Source organism: Mastigoproctus giganteus, chromosome 10 (assembly GCF_048544385.1).
Source record: "Mastigoproctus giganteus isolate SK-2022 chromosome 10, ASM4854438v1, whole genome shotgun sequence".
Lineage (NCBI taxonomy): Eukaryota > Metazoa > Arthropoda > Arachnida > Uropygi > Thelyphonidae > Mastigoproctus > Mastigoproctus giganteus.
In genome coordinates this window covers 78,582,353-78,600,315 of record NC_143584.1, presented here as the reverse complement: position 1 = coordinate 78,600,315, position 17,963 = coordinate 78,582,353, and the positions used below count along the sequence as shown (strand labels likewise).

Genomic DNA, 17,963 nt, shown 5'->3' with positions numbered 1-17,963 from the left:
TTTGGCAGCTTTGGTGGCATTTTTGTAATACTGGACAGGTTTTTTTTTTTTTTTAAAACTGTAGAAAATATCGGAGTCATTCGGATATTCAGCTACTGTGACCATGTAAACAGAGATAGGGAAAAATTTACGGAAAAATGCGGATAATGCACTTCCGCAAAACAGATGATTATTTGTCGTGGTAAAAGAAAATCACTCTCCAATTCTCGAAAAGGATGCTTACAGTTGACCACAGTCCATTATCTGCATTGGGAATACCCCTTGATCTGCTCACTGTTGACCATCGCAACTTCTCGATATGTGGGATAGGTGGTCAGATAGGTTTCACGAGTACCACTAAGTTGTACAATGGTTATCCCTTTATCTCTCTTAATTTGTACAGCAATACTAATTGCCTGAAGGCCAGAAGTGCAAACAGTGTGTATCGAGTTAAGTCTCTCCTAATCCGTTCATTATAAAAAAATTTTTTTCACTCAATGAAACTACGTATTTTAAATGCAATTTCCAAGGGGAATTCAAAAAACTTCATTATAAAGGAGTTCGATAAACAGAGGTCCCATTAAGTAATTTAAAATTCTAAAAACTGTTATAAAGTTTTATATAGAAAATATCTTAACAACAGACAGTGAAAAATGCAAATTTAGTTAAATAACTTTAAGCTTATTTCAGTAGTAGGCAAATATGTAAATAAAATTTACTGAATATTGCAAATTCGAAAGGTACTGCATCCAAATGTCACATGCCACTGTTAATAAAGGTGCTGGTACACCATAACATTGTGTGCCATCCCAAAAAAAAGCACTGGTTAGCAGTAACCCCAGAGTGACATACCAACTGTGTGGTATTACACTCGGGGTAGTAGAGAATGAAAAAGACCTGGGTGTAATTGTGCAGTCAGATATGAAGTTTTCTGAGCAATGTAGACAGTCTGCAAGAGTAGCTCACGGAGTCTTGTCAATGATATACAGGAATTTTTCTAGCAGGGATAAGGAGGTGATTATAATTTTGCATAAGGCAATGGTCAGGCCACACCTTCAGTATTGTATGCAGGTCTGGAGGCCTCATTTTAGGAAGGATGTAGAGCTGCTGGAACAAGTACAGAGAAGGGAAACGAGATTGGTAAATGGAATAAAGGGGTGCTCTTATGAAGAAAGGCTTAGGCTCTGCAAACTGCAGCATTTGGAGACTAGGCACCTCTGAGGTGATCTCATTGAGGTGTATAAGGCCTTGAATTGGTTGAGCAAGCTCAATGCCGATGGGATTCTTCCTCTTGCCCAGATTAATTGCCTGAGAGGGCATAAATTCAAATTAAGAAAAGACAGTTGTAGCATCGATGTACAAAAATTGCCTTTAGCCAGCGGGTGGTCGATTGCTGGTTTTTAAGCTGTGAACTTCCATCTGTCATGAAAGTTAACAGCTTAAAAAATTTCAAGGCAGGCAGAACTAGACAAACATTTGGAATGAATGGATGGGTGAATGGGAAGGGGTTTTTTTTTTTTTTTTTGGGCTGATGATGTATAAGCTTGCTTTCTTGCATCATATGCCTCTACTAATGGTAATGTTAACGTCTTCATGTATGAATGTAAATGAAAAATATTTATTTAGTTTGACATTCAGTCTAGTTGGCCAATGTTGTCTAATCAGGTTGGTCAGATAGGATCCCCACCCTCCGCCATACAACGTCTTGCTTCTTTGTACTATGTCATCAGTTGATCTGATATCCATTTAGGTTTGAACCATTAACTATATCTCTTGTTGGTATAAAAAGTATAGCAGCTTCTATGATTACTTACCTGAATGGCTCCAATTTAGAATTTGCAGTGGGTAACATCATTAGTTGCAGGCCCGGCAAAAGCATGACTGCAGGGCCCCTGCATTGCAGGTGAGCACCACTACAAGGTGGGTGCTTTTTCGAAGTGTTAGTATGAAGTTTAGTATGTCTGGGGGCGCCCGCCTTGCAAAGCAGGGGCACTCATTTCAGTTTTGCAGGCGGGCAACATCCAGCCTAGCGCCGGTACTGATCAGTTGTTTCCACAAAGAAATTTAAGAATTGTCTTAAGACCACCACTGTAGTCACCTTTACATAAGCAAAATCCCTTCCCCTTGACAGTAGTTACATTTTTAAGTATATCCCAAAATACATTATGATATATGTTACATATTATGATCATTCCCACCTAATGGTTCCTTTATCTGAATATTCTTAATGCATGAGGAGCCACTAGTCATAATCAGATCAACAGTACTGCTTTCTCTTGTTGAGGAAGCTTTTTCTAGCATACTGTTGTAGAAAACAGTCATATTCAATAAATACAGAAAATTTCTGCTACTGTGTGAGTGTCCAACCCACAAGTTCTAGTCAACATGTGGAAAGTTAAAATCTCCAGTTATAAGACAATCCCATTTATTAATTTAAATCAGATTGAATGGTGTTATTCAAACATCAGTTACACTTTTCTCTCACTATTTCATGAATAGACATTATGCAGTCTTCAACAGAACACATTTCTTTGATAACAGCTATTAACTCTTATTCTATTTCTTTTTATTGATGATTTATTTACAACATGTAAATAAGTCATTATCCTCTTCAATGTTCTACCCATGTTCAAATGGCATATAAACTATTGGCACTGCCTTTCTGTTTAAGTTATTAATTACATCACAACCAGTTACTTGCCTCCGTAGCCAGGTGGGCAGGAGCAGCAGTGCATAGCACAGGCTTCTTGATTAGACCGGTGTTCTAGACCGTGACCACCAAATACGGAGGATGCAGAAAGGTCAGGGAATGACCTTTCTGCATCCTCCGTATTTGGTGGAGCAATAGGGCCTTAGTTGCTAATGCTCCTAAAAACCAAATAACAAACAAACAAACCAGTTACTTCATTTATCAAATTAACACAGCATTCCATTTTGTCTCTTAATGTATATTTCTTTCTATCTGACCCTATGTAAGAAGTCACTGCTTACAAAAATTACTTAACTTTATACTCATCCACTTCACATTAAGCGACTGGTGGTTCAGCTTTTGATTTCCACTTCTTTATCAACTATAATTTGGTGTGCCAAATTTTGCTCAAGATCATTTTTAGACTTACTCATCCTCATGTTCTTCAATTCAACAAAAACTTTTAATAGAAGCTATATTAACCCTGCAGTTTTGGTACTGCTACATCTGTTATTTGTAAGTTGAAAATAATGAGCCCACATTGGCTGGATATAAAAATCTGTGATTTTCTATACCTTCATAAATATAGACAAATTTTTATTTTATTTGGTATGTTTTTGAAATTTTATACATCATTTTTTAGAGTTATAGCATGAGTGCACCCAGCAGGTACAGTCCAATCACTTCTTTTCTACTTTTAACTCATAGTAACATTAGCATGAGAATCTGCCTGATACCGACACACAAAGCTTACAATTATATGTTTGTTTCTAGTTCAAGTTAAAAAAAACTGTAGCCAAGAAATATATAAGATGCACAGCTGATTGAGTATGCTAAGCTACAACTAACCCTTGCTGAGCAAGATAGAATACACAAACGAGCAACATACACTCTTACTGAAACAATTTTACCATAATACTAGTATTATAAATCAGAATGAATTATAAGTAAAATTCAAATTTGAGCAAGCTTAAAGGAGGTCTGCAACAAACAGACTAGTTAAACTAGTTAAATAGACTCACAACAAATGAACTAATTAGACTAGTTTCAAACAGACAAGTCTGAAATTACTGTATCCATGGTTGCCAATAAATAGAGTAACAAATAGAACAATAAATACTCTCATTAAAAAAAAATAAAATGCCAGAACAGCAGGAAACATTGCATATGTTCAGCTGTCACTAAGTCCTGGTAAAAATATAAAATATCTTTCTCAACAACTTGAATTAAGAGAATCAACTATGTGCAGGACTGTATGAAAAGATGTGAACCGTTTCCATACAAAATTTAAATGAAACAACCTCTTGGTTATAGAAATGATAACAACTGTCATGAGCATGCATTTTTTCAATTTTTATCAGCATCATATTGAAATGAATTGGTATGAACTACTGTGAGAACACTTAAATTTAAATGCATTGCTGCAATATGAAATAATATTTCTGTAATCCAGTAATACATCAGACACACATCTCTGCATTTTTTGAAGAACAATTCTGATGTTCTAATTTGTAAACCATAATCTGTAATTTGATGTAATGATTTAATCGAATGCTGCATTAATGAGTAGAGTATACATGTATGAGCCATGGAAACCAGCATAAAATAATGGAGGCTCAATTATTCTCCCTCCTTCCCCAGCAGAAATGCACAGTGTGGTATGCTGATTTTGGCTCATGACATTGTTGGATCAATTTTTCTCAATGATACAGTGACTGCCAACTTATCTGCACTCCTTGAAGAATGATTTATCTCTTTCCTACAAAGTATGGATATAAATATTTTTTCAAACAGAAATGGGGGCCTGACCACATGAAGCAATCATGTTCTTTTAGTCTCCCTTCTCTTCAGATCAGAAGATCAAGAATTGAAACAAAAAATTTTGACAACTACAAATATCAATGAAGAAACTCTGGCTGTAGTAATAAACCATTTCCAAAGACAACTACAAATATTTTCAATGCTGACAGTACACATGTTAAAAAAACTTTTTGCATAAATACCATTCTTCCAAGACTATTTAAGTTCAGAGACAACAATGATATTCATATACATCAGGGCTGTCCAATCTTAGGTAATCCGAGGGCCACATTAAAAAAAAAGATCAATGGCTGCATCCAGAATAATAAATACAGTACAGATATTAAAATATTTGGAGAGTCCTGCCGTTAGGTTTAGCAAGCACTTCTAAAATTTCATAATAAAGGAAAGTCATGTTGCTTATAAAAGTTTTTATTGAATCAGTAGACAAGATACAATTGTTTAAAATTATTATTTCATTTTAATGAGAGCTCTGAGGATGTTCATTTTCATTTACTAATGAAAAGTTGCCAATTGCAGTAAATGTGAAAGTGATTTATCAGTCAACGAACATCTGTATTTGGATTTTATGAATTTCATCGTTGGAAAAGTGCTTTCACAAAGATATGTGCTCCCGAGCATTGAGCACATCTTCGAGTCCGAAGTCCCTCAATTTCAGATAGCGCTTTCTCTTGATAATAAATTTAAAAAATCTTCTCCTTTTTTCGATTCTGCCAGTATCAAAAGGGACTGGTTGCAAATTGCACAATTCCAGTTGGAGGTCAGATCTTACATTTTCAATGCTGACAGTCAATGGTTTAATGAAAACTGAAATATCTTCAATTTCCTTAGTATCACCAAAATCATTCTCAAAGTCCTCCATGATTGTTTCAATGCACTTTATATGAGCTGAAAATGATGCTCTCTCAAAATTCTTCATTTCTTCAAACTGTTTTTTGCAATTAGGAAAAAAAAAGTAAAAATATTATTGGCCAATATTGATTTCAAAAGCTTCAATTTACTTTTAAAACCATTCAAATGACATATAAGTTGGCAATATTCTGTTGTTTGCCCTGCAGCTTTAAGTTCAACTCATTCAAATGGTTGGTCATATCTGTTAAAAATGCAAGATCAGATGAAAAGGTGGGATCTTCCATTTGATTTTCAAGTTCTGTTGTGTCAGACTTCACTTTGTTTTTAAGAAATATGGGTATTTCTTTCCAAATGGCAAAAAAGTGCTCGACATTTTCCGGCACTTAACCAGCAAATATCAGAATGGAGGAGCAAATCGCCATACGCAGCATCCATTTCTCTCAAGAAATCGCGAAACTTACGATGGGTCAGAGATCTAAAACCTCCTCGTATAATATTGGTTACTTTTACAGCTACTTTCATGGCATTGACTTGATGTAGAGATTTTCCACAGAGTGCTTCTTGATGAATGATGCAATGAATGGCAAGGCAGTTAAAATTGTCCATAAATCCCGATTCCAGTTCCCATCATAGCTTTGGCCCCATCAGTGACAATGCAGGAACATTTATCGAATCCTCCATAGTTTTTCACAGAGTTTTGAAGTACTTCGAAAATATCAGTACCTTTAGTAGTCCCATGCAAAGAAAGATATAAGACTGAGCAGTTCTTCGTTAATAGTAAAGTCCTCCTGAATAGTTCGAACAAAAATTAAAAGTTGACTTACGTCTGCTTGATCAGTGCTTACATCCAGACACAATGAAAAGTACCCACATTTTGCCACTGAATCACACAGTCTTTTTGAAACGTATTGATCCATATGTTCTACATGTCTTTCAATGGTCTGATGAGATAATGCCACTGTTTCGAACTTCTCGGCTAATTTCAGTTCATTAAATTGTTTTGCCATTTCAATTGCACATGTCTTCACAATCACACTGTCACTAAAAGGCTTTTTTTTTTGCTTTTGCTAACTCCAATGCTACTTTGTACGAAGCAGCAAGGCTAGAACTTTGTGCAGTGCTAAGTTTACCAAAAAAACTCATTTGATGCATCAGTTATATTCCACAATAATGGTGCTTCTTGATTCTCCAATATACATCTCAAATCTTTTACTGTAATGTAGTAATGTAGTGTAGTGTCGTTTCACATTATACTCTTTAGGCACTGACATAAAATTTAATGTCTTGTTTGCAAGCAAACAAGACATTAAATTTTATTCTTGTTGTTCATAATCAAATAGTCTGATTCTCATCAGCTTTGATACATTCGCATTTCTTCTTCAATTTTTCTTTTCTTGTGAGACATGGTTATTCAACGATAAGTAGTAATTTATTAAGTAAAATTGATTAAGATAACATGTATTTAAGATAACATGGAAATCAATCGCAATGCATATCTAGTAATTTGGTGAGCCCTGATGACAAAACCTTGGTAAACGGAAGAACGAATGATACTAACGACAGGTGACCCACCCCAGAGCATGTGCAATGAAACGAGACATCTAGCATGGAAGCAATGAAATGCACTTTAAGTCATGCATAGAAGCCAGGTTTGCACTCGCAAGTAGTGTTTTTCAATGAGAGTTTTATTTTTTTGTGCATGAAAATCAAAAGACCTAATCCACACGAGGGCCACACAAAATCATTCTGTGGGCCGCATGCAGCCCACAGTTTGGACATCCCTGATATATGTCATGTACTTTGGGAAGTATATTCAATTATAACTGGAGTGCCTTTTTGGAAAGATTTTGCACACATTACTCACACAATCTTTCTGAGATACTTTTTCATTTCACTGAGAATACCCCTGTAAAAAAAAAAAGCCTTTCAGTTAAGATCCACATCCTTGTGATTCTTGCATCACATTAAAGAGAGACAATTTTCAGTGGACAAGGAAATGAAAGCAATAATTATTACAGAGTCGATCCTACAAACTAAGGATATTTCATAATGAAGCTATCCACGGTCTGATGAACTAATGAGCAATCTGATCTGTTAGAGTACAAGTACCATTTTAATTTTGGCAAACCTTGTGCAATCTAATTTTATAAAACCAATTTTATCTTGTTCTACAGAGTTAAGTGTAGTTACAATTAAATACATGAAAATTCACAACAAAAAACTAACCTGCTTAATTTCAATAAGATGCAAAAGAGGATTTTCTTGTAATTTTAATGCAGCATCTATACAAAAGGGAATGGATGGTTCTAGACTGGTTAGCACATCAACAATCAGTTCTGGCAATATTTCGACTGCAGCCATATCTACAAAAACTTGGCCACACCAATTTATCTGAAATTCAAAAAATTTCAGCATTAGAAAACTTTAAGGCAGAGAACTTTGCAATTTTTAAATTAATTTTCTAAAGCTTCTGGACTGAATAAATAAAAAAAGAATAGTGGATACTTACAACTACTGGGATTCTTTTCCTTCAAAGTGTTATTCTGTTGAAGGTCACAGAAGCAACTTGGCAAGCTGCTTTCTGGAATCCTCATCATAATATTAACTATGGTCATTTCAATGGACTGAATTTCTATGCAAAAATGACCTTTTATTGCTTGTTTGGGCTGCAAACATATTTTAAAAAAAAGTCCAGAGAAAAAGTGCTGGTAGATATAGGGCATGTGGTAAAACATCAAATATTTCTTCTGTCAAAATCTGGCAGGTTGACATACTGGCAAATTACTGCCGCTTACAAAAAAAAAAAACTTTCTGCCCACAAACTCAGGATAATAATGATATACTCTTGCAGAAATTACTTTCTTATCCACAATATGGGTTGGCAATGACAAATATTCATGCGCCAGTAAAATACTTTGTAGAAATTATGTTTAACTTATATTAATGAATACCATGAATATGATACCTTTACTTAAAATGAAAAATATATGACAAATACAGTTTTCAATTTTCACTGCTGGCAGCAGGGAAGTTTATTGCAGTGGTACTCTGGTAGAATAGTAACATTGCCTCCATTTTACTGCATGGTCATATGCTCCAACACCAAGTTTCATTTTCAAGTAGAGAATATGTTATAAACAATTACAGTTTTGAAAAGTACGACATGAATTAACGAGTTTCCGTTTATTCTTGGATCATGTATCACAAAATCAGTCATGTTCAGCTTTTTATTGTCCATTATCTCTGCCAAAATGTAACGAAAAATGTAAAAATAATACAGCTGTTTTGCAAAATGCCTATTTTCAATAGGCATTTTGCAAAATTATGCAGAGCTGATTAACAAATTTAATTTGGGATAATCTTCAACTTTCACTAAGAAAATGACTATAATTCAGCTGAATTAACACAAGGCTGATGCAACTGTTATGGATCTCAGGAAGAATTTTTACCCAAACCAAAGCAAAACTTAATAATTACTTGTTGCTCACTCATTTTCAAATATCAATCATCTCTTAAGTGGTATAAAAATTAGTGCACCTATGCAATAATTCTGATGGCTCCCATCTACTGGCTGTGGAGTAAATTAGTAATAACTTGCATGGAGATCACTTAAGTCTATTTGCATCTCTGTAAAATGTAATTTTTTTAAAGTTTTTGCACTCATAAATTATCAATATAGGAAATTTGAGACAGGCTGTTGTCATCTGCTATTAAATTCATACTTAAATAATCATATTTAATATTAAAATATAATATAATATTATTATTATATTTTATAAAATACTGTTAATAATTATTATGATGCTAATTCATGCATATCATTGGTAAAATTATGTTTGTTAGGAAATGTAATAACTTGTATTTTTGAGTAATCTGCTTCAAAATTCTAAAAATTTTAATTTGTATCCCTCCATTTTGTTCAATTATGGAGTATTGGCTTCCTGGATATTTTTGCACTAAAAAAAAAAAATAATAATAAAATTAAAGTAAACTTTCACAAATAAAAAAGGGCAATATGATTAATTAATACTAATTACAAAGCCAGCCATCCAAATTACAAAAAAATGTCAAAAAAAATCAATCTTTATCAAAATTTTTACACTATAAACATATCAATGAAAACATAAATAGTTTTTCTTTATCTATTCAACTGATGCAGAATATTTTAAAGAAATAGCAACAGTCTTCTCCCTTTCCTCAAGAAATCTACACTAAATGTTCATAATAAAGAACCACTTTTCTCTGAAATGCATGATTTGACTTCCATTCTGTTCTTTTTGGCAAGACAGAAAATATATTCACAATTTTTATTACTATGAAGAACAATGAGAAAGAATAAAACAATTACTTCAAAATTCTCCACAAAACCTTCTAGAACTACTTCTAACACTTCATGTACAGCCTCCAGCCAAAGGCTGGAGGCTGTACATAAAGCATTTGCAATTAACTGATTTGATAAAAAAAAAAACAAAAAACAATGGATAACTTGGCTCATTTTACATCGACATTATCTTCTATTGCAGTAATTGCTGAAATTCTATCCATCTGAATAGCTGTGAACTCCTGGGCTTCATTTCGACCATCAGCCATACATCTCTTGATCGCCATCCACCACAGGTTATACGAGGGGGATGGAATAAAAACCTTGCATTTGTCTGACAACTTCTGCATATTTTAGCAGTTTGTGATTTAATAGAAACCTGTTAACAGTGTACTAAAAATGCATGACAATGTAGTGCCTAACTGATGAAAATAAAATGAATCACCCTTTTCTTTTACTAAATTCAATGTTTTGTTATCTACTACTAAATCGTTGTTCTTTTTCTGGTTCTGAATGAAGTGAATGTATTAAAGAAAATGGTCTTAACAGCACTGGGTTTTACAAACTTTGATAAATTCTGTCAGTAATTCCATTAAAAGATGTCTTAAATTGCAAAGTGAACATTCTTCTGTCTAAAGAATTATGTTCATTTTATCAAATGAAGTGACACTAAGCAAAGATGCTTTGTTCAAATGAGAAGAAAGAAACAAAAAAAAATTTATTTGTGACTTGACTTAGAATAGCATTAGTAGTGACAAATGATGCAAGGAAGCAAGCCTGTATAGAATCAGACAAAAATATAAAAAAAAACATATTAGTTTTAATATTAGTTATAAATTTATAAAAAATAGTATTTAAATACTGACTGTTCTCCATACCATGATGTATTTTTCCAAATTTTCCAGGACATTTATAGAAGTAGCACTTTTGTTGGGTTTATGGAAATACTTTTATTCCAGATTTCGGTCAACACTGTATTACATCTTAGCTCAAATATAGTTCAGATATAGCTCGAAGACTGTGAGGCTGATATGGCTTTTCTCATATTTAGTTCAGAGGACAGCAACATGATCTAATAAGATCATATGCATATGCTATAGCTGAGCTTCCAAGTTTCCTATTACTCATTTTTTTTTTAAAAAGAAGAGAAAAAGAAGGGAAAAAAAAAAGCTTTGACCTGGATTGTCGACAGTGTTGACCTGCAGCACTGCCGCCACAGTGCCTTAAGGAAATCTGAACTGGGCTCTCTGTTCACCCCATTCCCCTTGGCAGGGAGAGGAGGGGTTCTCACTCGTTGTCCCTTTATTATGCTTGGTCGGGTTCATTCCCAATGACTGTCTCAGAGATGCCTACTCTATTGTCCCTGTCCCCCAGTCTTCAGTCTCTACTCCCATTCTAACTAGACTGATAGTGTACGCCAACTAAACGTACCTAAATTACTAACTTGCATCCAAATTTAACCTCACTCTGATTAAACCATTTCAGCCTAATATAGCTTCTAGCATTTATCCCGATTTTTTTTTTTTTTTTTTAATCACATATGCTCTTGCCACTGAAATCCTTGGAAATTAGGTGGCTGGGCCTAATAGAGTACTCAAATAATCTACTGGGTTGACTGACCTGACCTGACCTGACTCCTCAAGGCAAAGTGTGGGCAATGGGGAGTCCCACTACGGGCCCAAAACAAGGACCCTTGGGGACTTGTATACAAGCTTGTCACCAACAAACTTCCCAGAGGGGAAGTAGTTGAAGCCACTAAAACACCTGAAGGATACTTGACTATCACTTGGGAACGCACCATCAACAATATCCTTGAGGCTGCCTTTCATCCAGAGATACAAACAATGACAACAGAACAGAGCCAAGTTTGCCAGGCCAACAAGACTCATCAAACGGCAACAAAAGAGCACCCTTTCACCATGGAAGAGATCAGCAATGCATCAGACCAAATAAAGGGAAATAGATGCCCTGGACCAGACCTTCTGTAACCCGAAATTATCAAAAAAACGGTAGAGTACGCTCCGAACTTACTACTAAACCTATATAACCTCTGTCTCAGAGAAGGTACCTTTCCGAATTCCTGGAAGATGGCAAACGTTAAACTCATCCTAAAGTATCCAACAAAGCCACCACACCTTCCGGACTCCTACCGGCCCATTGCACTTTTGACAGTGATCAGTAAGCTATTTGAACGACTACTTTACACACGGATCCAACATTACTATGATGAGGCAGGCCTAGCCTCAGCAAACCAATTCGGCTTCAGACGGGGAACCTCCGCCGTGGACGCCTTAACTCACCTACTGACCAAAGTAAACAGATGCAATACAAAGTACTTCCTAGTGATAGCCGTGGACTTCGCTGGGGCGTTCAACTCACTTTGGTGGCCAAGTGTCCTGGCGAGGCTGCGCGAAGTCAACATGCCAGAAAACCTCTATAACACCATCAAACGTTACCTAAGCAACAGAACCATCAAAGTCACCATCCCCTATGGCACACTCTCCAGGCATGTCCATCGGGGCTGCCCTCAAGGTTCGGTCCTTGGCCCACTACTGTGGAATATTGTCTTGGACACCTTTCTTAACATCGATCTCAATGAAGTACAATCTCAGGCATTCGCGGACGACCTCATTCTGACGATACAGGCAAACTCAAGAGCTGTGTTAGAGGTCCTCGCAAATCGAGCCCTGACCACTCTCCAAGAATGGGCAAACCGAAATCAACTCAAAATATCGCACACAAAAACAAACTCCATCCTACTAAAGGGACGCCTTGATCTTAGGCGGCCTCCGCAAATAAAAATTGGACAGGAAACAATCAAATTCTCCAACCAACTGAAATACCTAGGCGTGATATTGGACCAAAACCTGTCATTTCAGGACCATCTGAAATATCTCCGTAAAAAAATAAGACGCTACGCAGCCATGGTTGCCAGGGTCACGCGTAAAGAATGGGGCTTGAAAAAGCGAGTCCTCAAACTGTTCTACAAAGCTATCTTCACTCCGATCGTCACCTACGCATCCGGCGCATGGTTTCAAAAAACTACAACACCAGTAAACAGACGTATCATGGACCAAATTCACAGATCCATCCTCCTAACCATCACTCGCGTTTGCCGCACGGTGAGCACCCACGCCCTGCAAGTGCTCGCAGGCACTCTCCCGCTGGACTTAGAAATCATACAAAGTGGCCTACTATACTACCTAGACAAAGGCACCCCGCAGACTTTTCTGGGGTTCACTATTGACCTAACCAGCAACAGAAATGTGGAAAAGAAGAGGATACAAACTCACTTGCAGCAGGCATGGCAGGAAAGGTGGTGCAACTCTCAAAAGGGAGAGATCACAAAGAAATTTCTACCCAATATTGAACAAAACTACCCAACCTCACCCAACTGGTTCTCCCCAGGTCTACAAGCAACGTACCTCTTAACTGGACACGGAGCGATTAATGCCAAACTGTCTCTACTTAGGATTCAGGTTGATCCAACTTGCACTTGCGGGAAGGGCTGGAGAGCTGGCAGCACCTAATGTATGACTGCAGGCTCTATGAAGACCTACGTGGTGTTTTACTCACCAGAATCCACTACTTACCACAGGGACAAGAACATCACCTCCTAGACACGAAGGAGGAGTATTAAGCCTTCTCAGATTACGCACTGTTCATGAGGAGGAGAACGAGGAGAAACCAAATGGCCGCAGCCCACAACCCACTACCATTATAACCAAAGAACATCTGTTCTTCAGCTCACCGGGCTCCCTTGCCTGGTGCCTTTCAATCCCCACCCCCTGCGCCGGTGGTGGGACGGTCACCCCCCCCCCCCCCCCGGCGCCCCCTACTTTCTCCTGGTGAGGCATAGGCATGCCTCACTGACTTCTGGGGTTGCCTACTCTATCATCCCCATATTTCTGCCTTAACCCTCCCCCCAGCCTTCAGTCTTCCACCCACTCTATCTTTATGCAGGCGAATGTCCCACACACAAAAACTTAATTATGTCAAAATTCCCGTTCGCCCATTCTTTCGGCCTTTATTATGCAAGCATTATCCCCCTCACCCAACGATGATCAAACCGATGATGAGGGATATATGTATCTGTCTGTACGTACGTGCATATAGAAGAGTGCGCGCGTTTTTTTTTTTTTTTTTTTTAGGTCCTAGCCTCTGAAATCTCAGGAAATTAGGTGGCAGGACTTGCCAGAGTGAAACTAAAACTACTGGGTTCCTGGTCTGCCTCCACAGGGCGAAGGTGGGGCAATGTTGGGCCTCAGCAGGGGTCCAGCGGCTAAATGACCAGATGAACAATGGTACACGACATCATACAGATACAAAGCCCACACACTTTTAAATCTCTGGCATTTCCCAGTGAACTGGTACACCCACAATGAAAGCAACACGGAGATGGGGGAAACCCCTGGTGCCGTCTGACACTAAATACACCTTACACCTTACACTTAGGGGCCCAAAGGTTAAAAGGTCAGAGAAACAATATACCACGACATTACACAACAGAACAATACCCTCTAAACTTTTGTAAAATCTCTGACACTTATTATATACTGGTGTATATAATAAACTGACCTCATTGGCGAGTTCTTATGTGGTTCAAGGCTAACTCTATATATGCAGCTCTGCAGCCTATATGCTAGATTCAGAAGAAATCTGCTCAGATATAATATAGTCATAAAAGACAGCAGCAGCAGATCTCACACACAATTCTGACTTTGAGCTTCTGGCTGTGTATAAGGACAAGAAGTCAATGTTTGGTTTAGTGTTGTGAATAGAGCTGAAGGTAGACAGCAGATGGCATATCAGACTTCATTCAGTTTTTAAGGGAGAAGTCACATGCTGAAATTTGAGCATGCTAGGGTGGAAGGGGTTGCTTTGTTGATTGGGAAACCTTGTCTATCATGCTGTTAAGCTCGCTGACTGGCTCTTGGAAACAAATACTGAATGAGCAGTTGACAGTCCAATGGGTGTTATAGAAATTTTCCCATTGGTGGCTCAAAAACGGATGACCACGTGAGGTGGTCTCCCAGGGAGTTCAGCTTAAAAGCATATTGTAGAAAGAATTGTTTTTGTCGAAGCGACTAGGATGGTTCATTTGCTTCCACATATAGACTTTGGACAGGGGAGGTTCTGAATACAGCAGTACAAATAGCCTAATGGTGAATGAGGTCAAGCCACCAAAGGGCACTGGTTTCTGGTAGACATATATATACGATACAGAGTAAAGTGCATTGGTCTGCACCCCAAGAAACAGAAGAGACAGAAAGTATGGAGAAGGTTCAGCCCTCTCATGTATTTTGCATATAGCTGATGAATATGATGGAGAAATAAGCTTTTTTTTCAAATATGAGTCGCGAGAATTTTGTTTCCGCTACTACTGAAAGTGCTTTGTCCAAGTCCTAAATCAGACCTCAACAGGTTGGTATATTCTGCTACCCACTGGGCTAAGAGGCCAGTGGGTAACAGAGATAGAATTCATTATTCCATCTATTCTCTCTTCCAAAAGCTAGCAGTTATTTGATCTACCTAACACTTCACTGATACTATCAACAAATATTCTTGCATCTCATCTATTTAACAGTATCTCATCACTGTAAAACAAATATTCTTGCATCCCATCTATTTAACAGTATCTCATCACTGTAAAAACAGCCTCTCCTGTTAATAAGTACACGACTTTAGAAAAGCTTTTGATACTGTTGCAAATAAAAGGCTGCTATATAAATTGGATCCCTGTGGCATTAAGTGTAAGGTACTGTTATGGATAAAGGAATGGTTGAGTGGGAGAAGACAGAGAGTGTTTATCAATGGGCACTGCTCTTCTTGGCCTAATGTTATTAGCAGAGTCCCCCCCCCCCCAAGGTTCAGTGCTGGTCCCATTATTGTTTTCAATGTTTAATGATACTGATGAAGGGATATCACACTTAATGCCTAAGTTTGCAAATGATATGAAGGTTCACAGGGTGATTATTGACAATAATCAGGGTATACTACTGCAATAACATCTAGACAAATTAGGCAGATAGGCTGAAAATTGCAAATGAAGTTTAATATTGACATATGAAAAGTACTCTGTATGGGTAGCAGAAATTCCAGATTAACATACAAACCGTGAGGTACAGGCTGAATGGAAAATGAGAAGAAGCTCGGAGTAACTGTGTGGTCTAGATACGAAGTTCGCTGACCAGTGCAGACAGGTTACCAGAACAGCTCATGGGGATTTGTCAATGATATACAGTAATTTTCGGCAGAAAAAAGGACGTGATTATATGTGGCCCTCCCATTGTATAAAGCAATGTTTAGGCCTTATGATGAGTAGTAGTAGGCGCCTCCGTAGCCAGGTGGGAAGGAGCAGCAGTGCGTAGCACACGCTTCTTGATTAGACCGGGGTTCGAGCCCGTCACCACCAAATACAGAGGATGCAGAAAGGTCAGGGAATGACCACCGCATATCCCGGAGCAATATGGCCTTAGTTGCTAATGCTCCTAAAAACCAAATAACAACAACAACATGAGTAGTAGTAGTGGCATGTGATGCAAGAAAGCAAGTGTATGAGCTTATGCAGCATCAGCCAAAAAAAAAAAAAAAAAAAAAATCACACCATTCCCTCCAAAGGCCTGTCCAGTTCCTCCTTAAATTCATTCAACCTATCAACTCTCACGACAGATGGAAGTTTATTCCAGCAATTAACCACCCGCTGGCTAAAGGCAAATTTCCGCACATCTATTCTACATCTGTCTTTTCTTAATTTGAATTTATGCCCCCTTAGGTACGTAATCTGAACGAGTGGAAGGATCCTATCAGAATTCAGCGTGCTCAACCCATTCGAGGCGTTATACACCTCAATCAGATCACATTGCAGGTGCCTAGTCTCCGGCCACTGCAATTTGCAGAACTTAAGCCTCTCTTGGTGAGGGGAATGAAGGGAATGATCCCTTCATTCCCCTCACCAATCTTGTTGCCCTTCTCTGTACATGCTCAAGTAAATCTACCTCCTTTCTAAAATGAGGCCTCCAGACCTGTACACAGTACTCAAAGCGTGGCCTGACCGCTGTCTTATACAGAGGGACAATCACCTCCTTCTCCCTGCTAGCAAAATTCCTATATATCATTGACAAAACCCCATGACTTGCCCTGGCAGCCTGTCTGCATTGCTCAGAAAACTTCATATCTGACTGCACAATTACTCCCAGGTCTTTTTCATTTTCTACCACCTTAAGCGTAGTACCACACAGTTGGTACGTTTCTCTGGGGTTACTTCTACCCATATGCAGTACTTTGCATTTGTCAAGGTTAAACTTCAGTTGCACTTCTTGGCCCATCTGCCCAAATTATCTAGATCCTGTTGCAGTAGCACACTGCCATTACTGTCATTAACAACCCTGTCAACCTTTGTATCATCTGCAAAGGAAGGTTGTGGATCCGTTTGAATGGGCACAGAGATCAGCAATATGATTAGTGAGGGGAACAATAGTGCACTTACCAGAAAAAGCTTCAATCCTGCAAATTGCAGTGTCTGGAAACTAAATATCAAGGAAATCTGATTGAGATATTTAATACTGTGAATGGATTAATTAAGCTCAATTCTCATGAAATCATTTATGTTGCTCAGACTAACCATGATGTACCCTGGTTGCACGATGAACGGAAATTTGTTTTCTGCCTATGGGTGGTTGATGGTTGGAACAAACTAGGTAGCATGAATAAATTCAAGTATTTGACTAATTGTTAGAGAGGATGATATCGTGATGTGAAAGTGTTATTTTTTTTTCTGATGCCGTACAAGCTGGATTTCATGTATCATTTATGACTAATATTAAAAAAAAACATCTTTATGATTTTCGCTGTATTTTTGATTTTTCCATTTTTCATCTAGCCCTTCACTAATGAGCTGACAAAAACCAGCAGTCTGAACTCATTCATTTTACTGACAATGTTCATGACAATACTAGGCACAATTAAGATTAATTGTGCTAGTACAGTTTACTGTTCTGGCACACCCTTGACATTATTTAATGCTTGATTCCCTAGCATTAGCTTCCCATTCATTTGACACTGCTATCTTTGGCACATCTTGCCAATATTAGCTTTTGTGGCCACAAACAAGAACTCTTGAAAATGTTACTTTGACCCATGTTCCAATAAATACGTATCTATTATCCACCAAACTAGCAGTTTCTTTGTGCTCTTTAGCATTAGTAGAAACATATGATGTAAGAAAACAATAGCATCAACAAAAAAAGAAAAAAAAACATCCCATTTTACCCATCCATTTGCTCCAATTCTTCCTTGAAA

The 17,963-nt window shown here is 37.6% G+C and overlaps 1 protein-coding gene across 1 annotated transcript in view; it reads right to left on the bottom strand.

Moving 5' to 3' along the window:
- The window catches only part of Cog7 (conserved oligomeric Golgi complex subunit 7), a 335,222-nt gene that overhangs the window by 181,925 nt on the left and 135,334 nt on the right, over positions 1 to 17,963 (bottom strand). Inside the window, exon 12 of the mRNA XM_090382401.1 lies at positions 7,568 to 7,732. Coding sequence (XP_090238527.1) covers positions 7,568 to 7,732 — 165 coding nt within the window. The remainder of the gene's footprint in view (positions 1 to 7,567; positions 7,733 to 17,963) is intronic.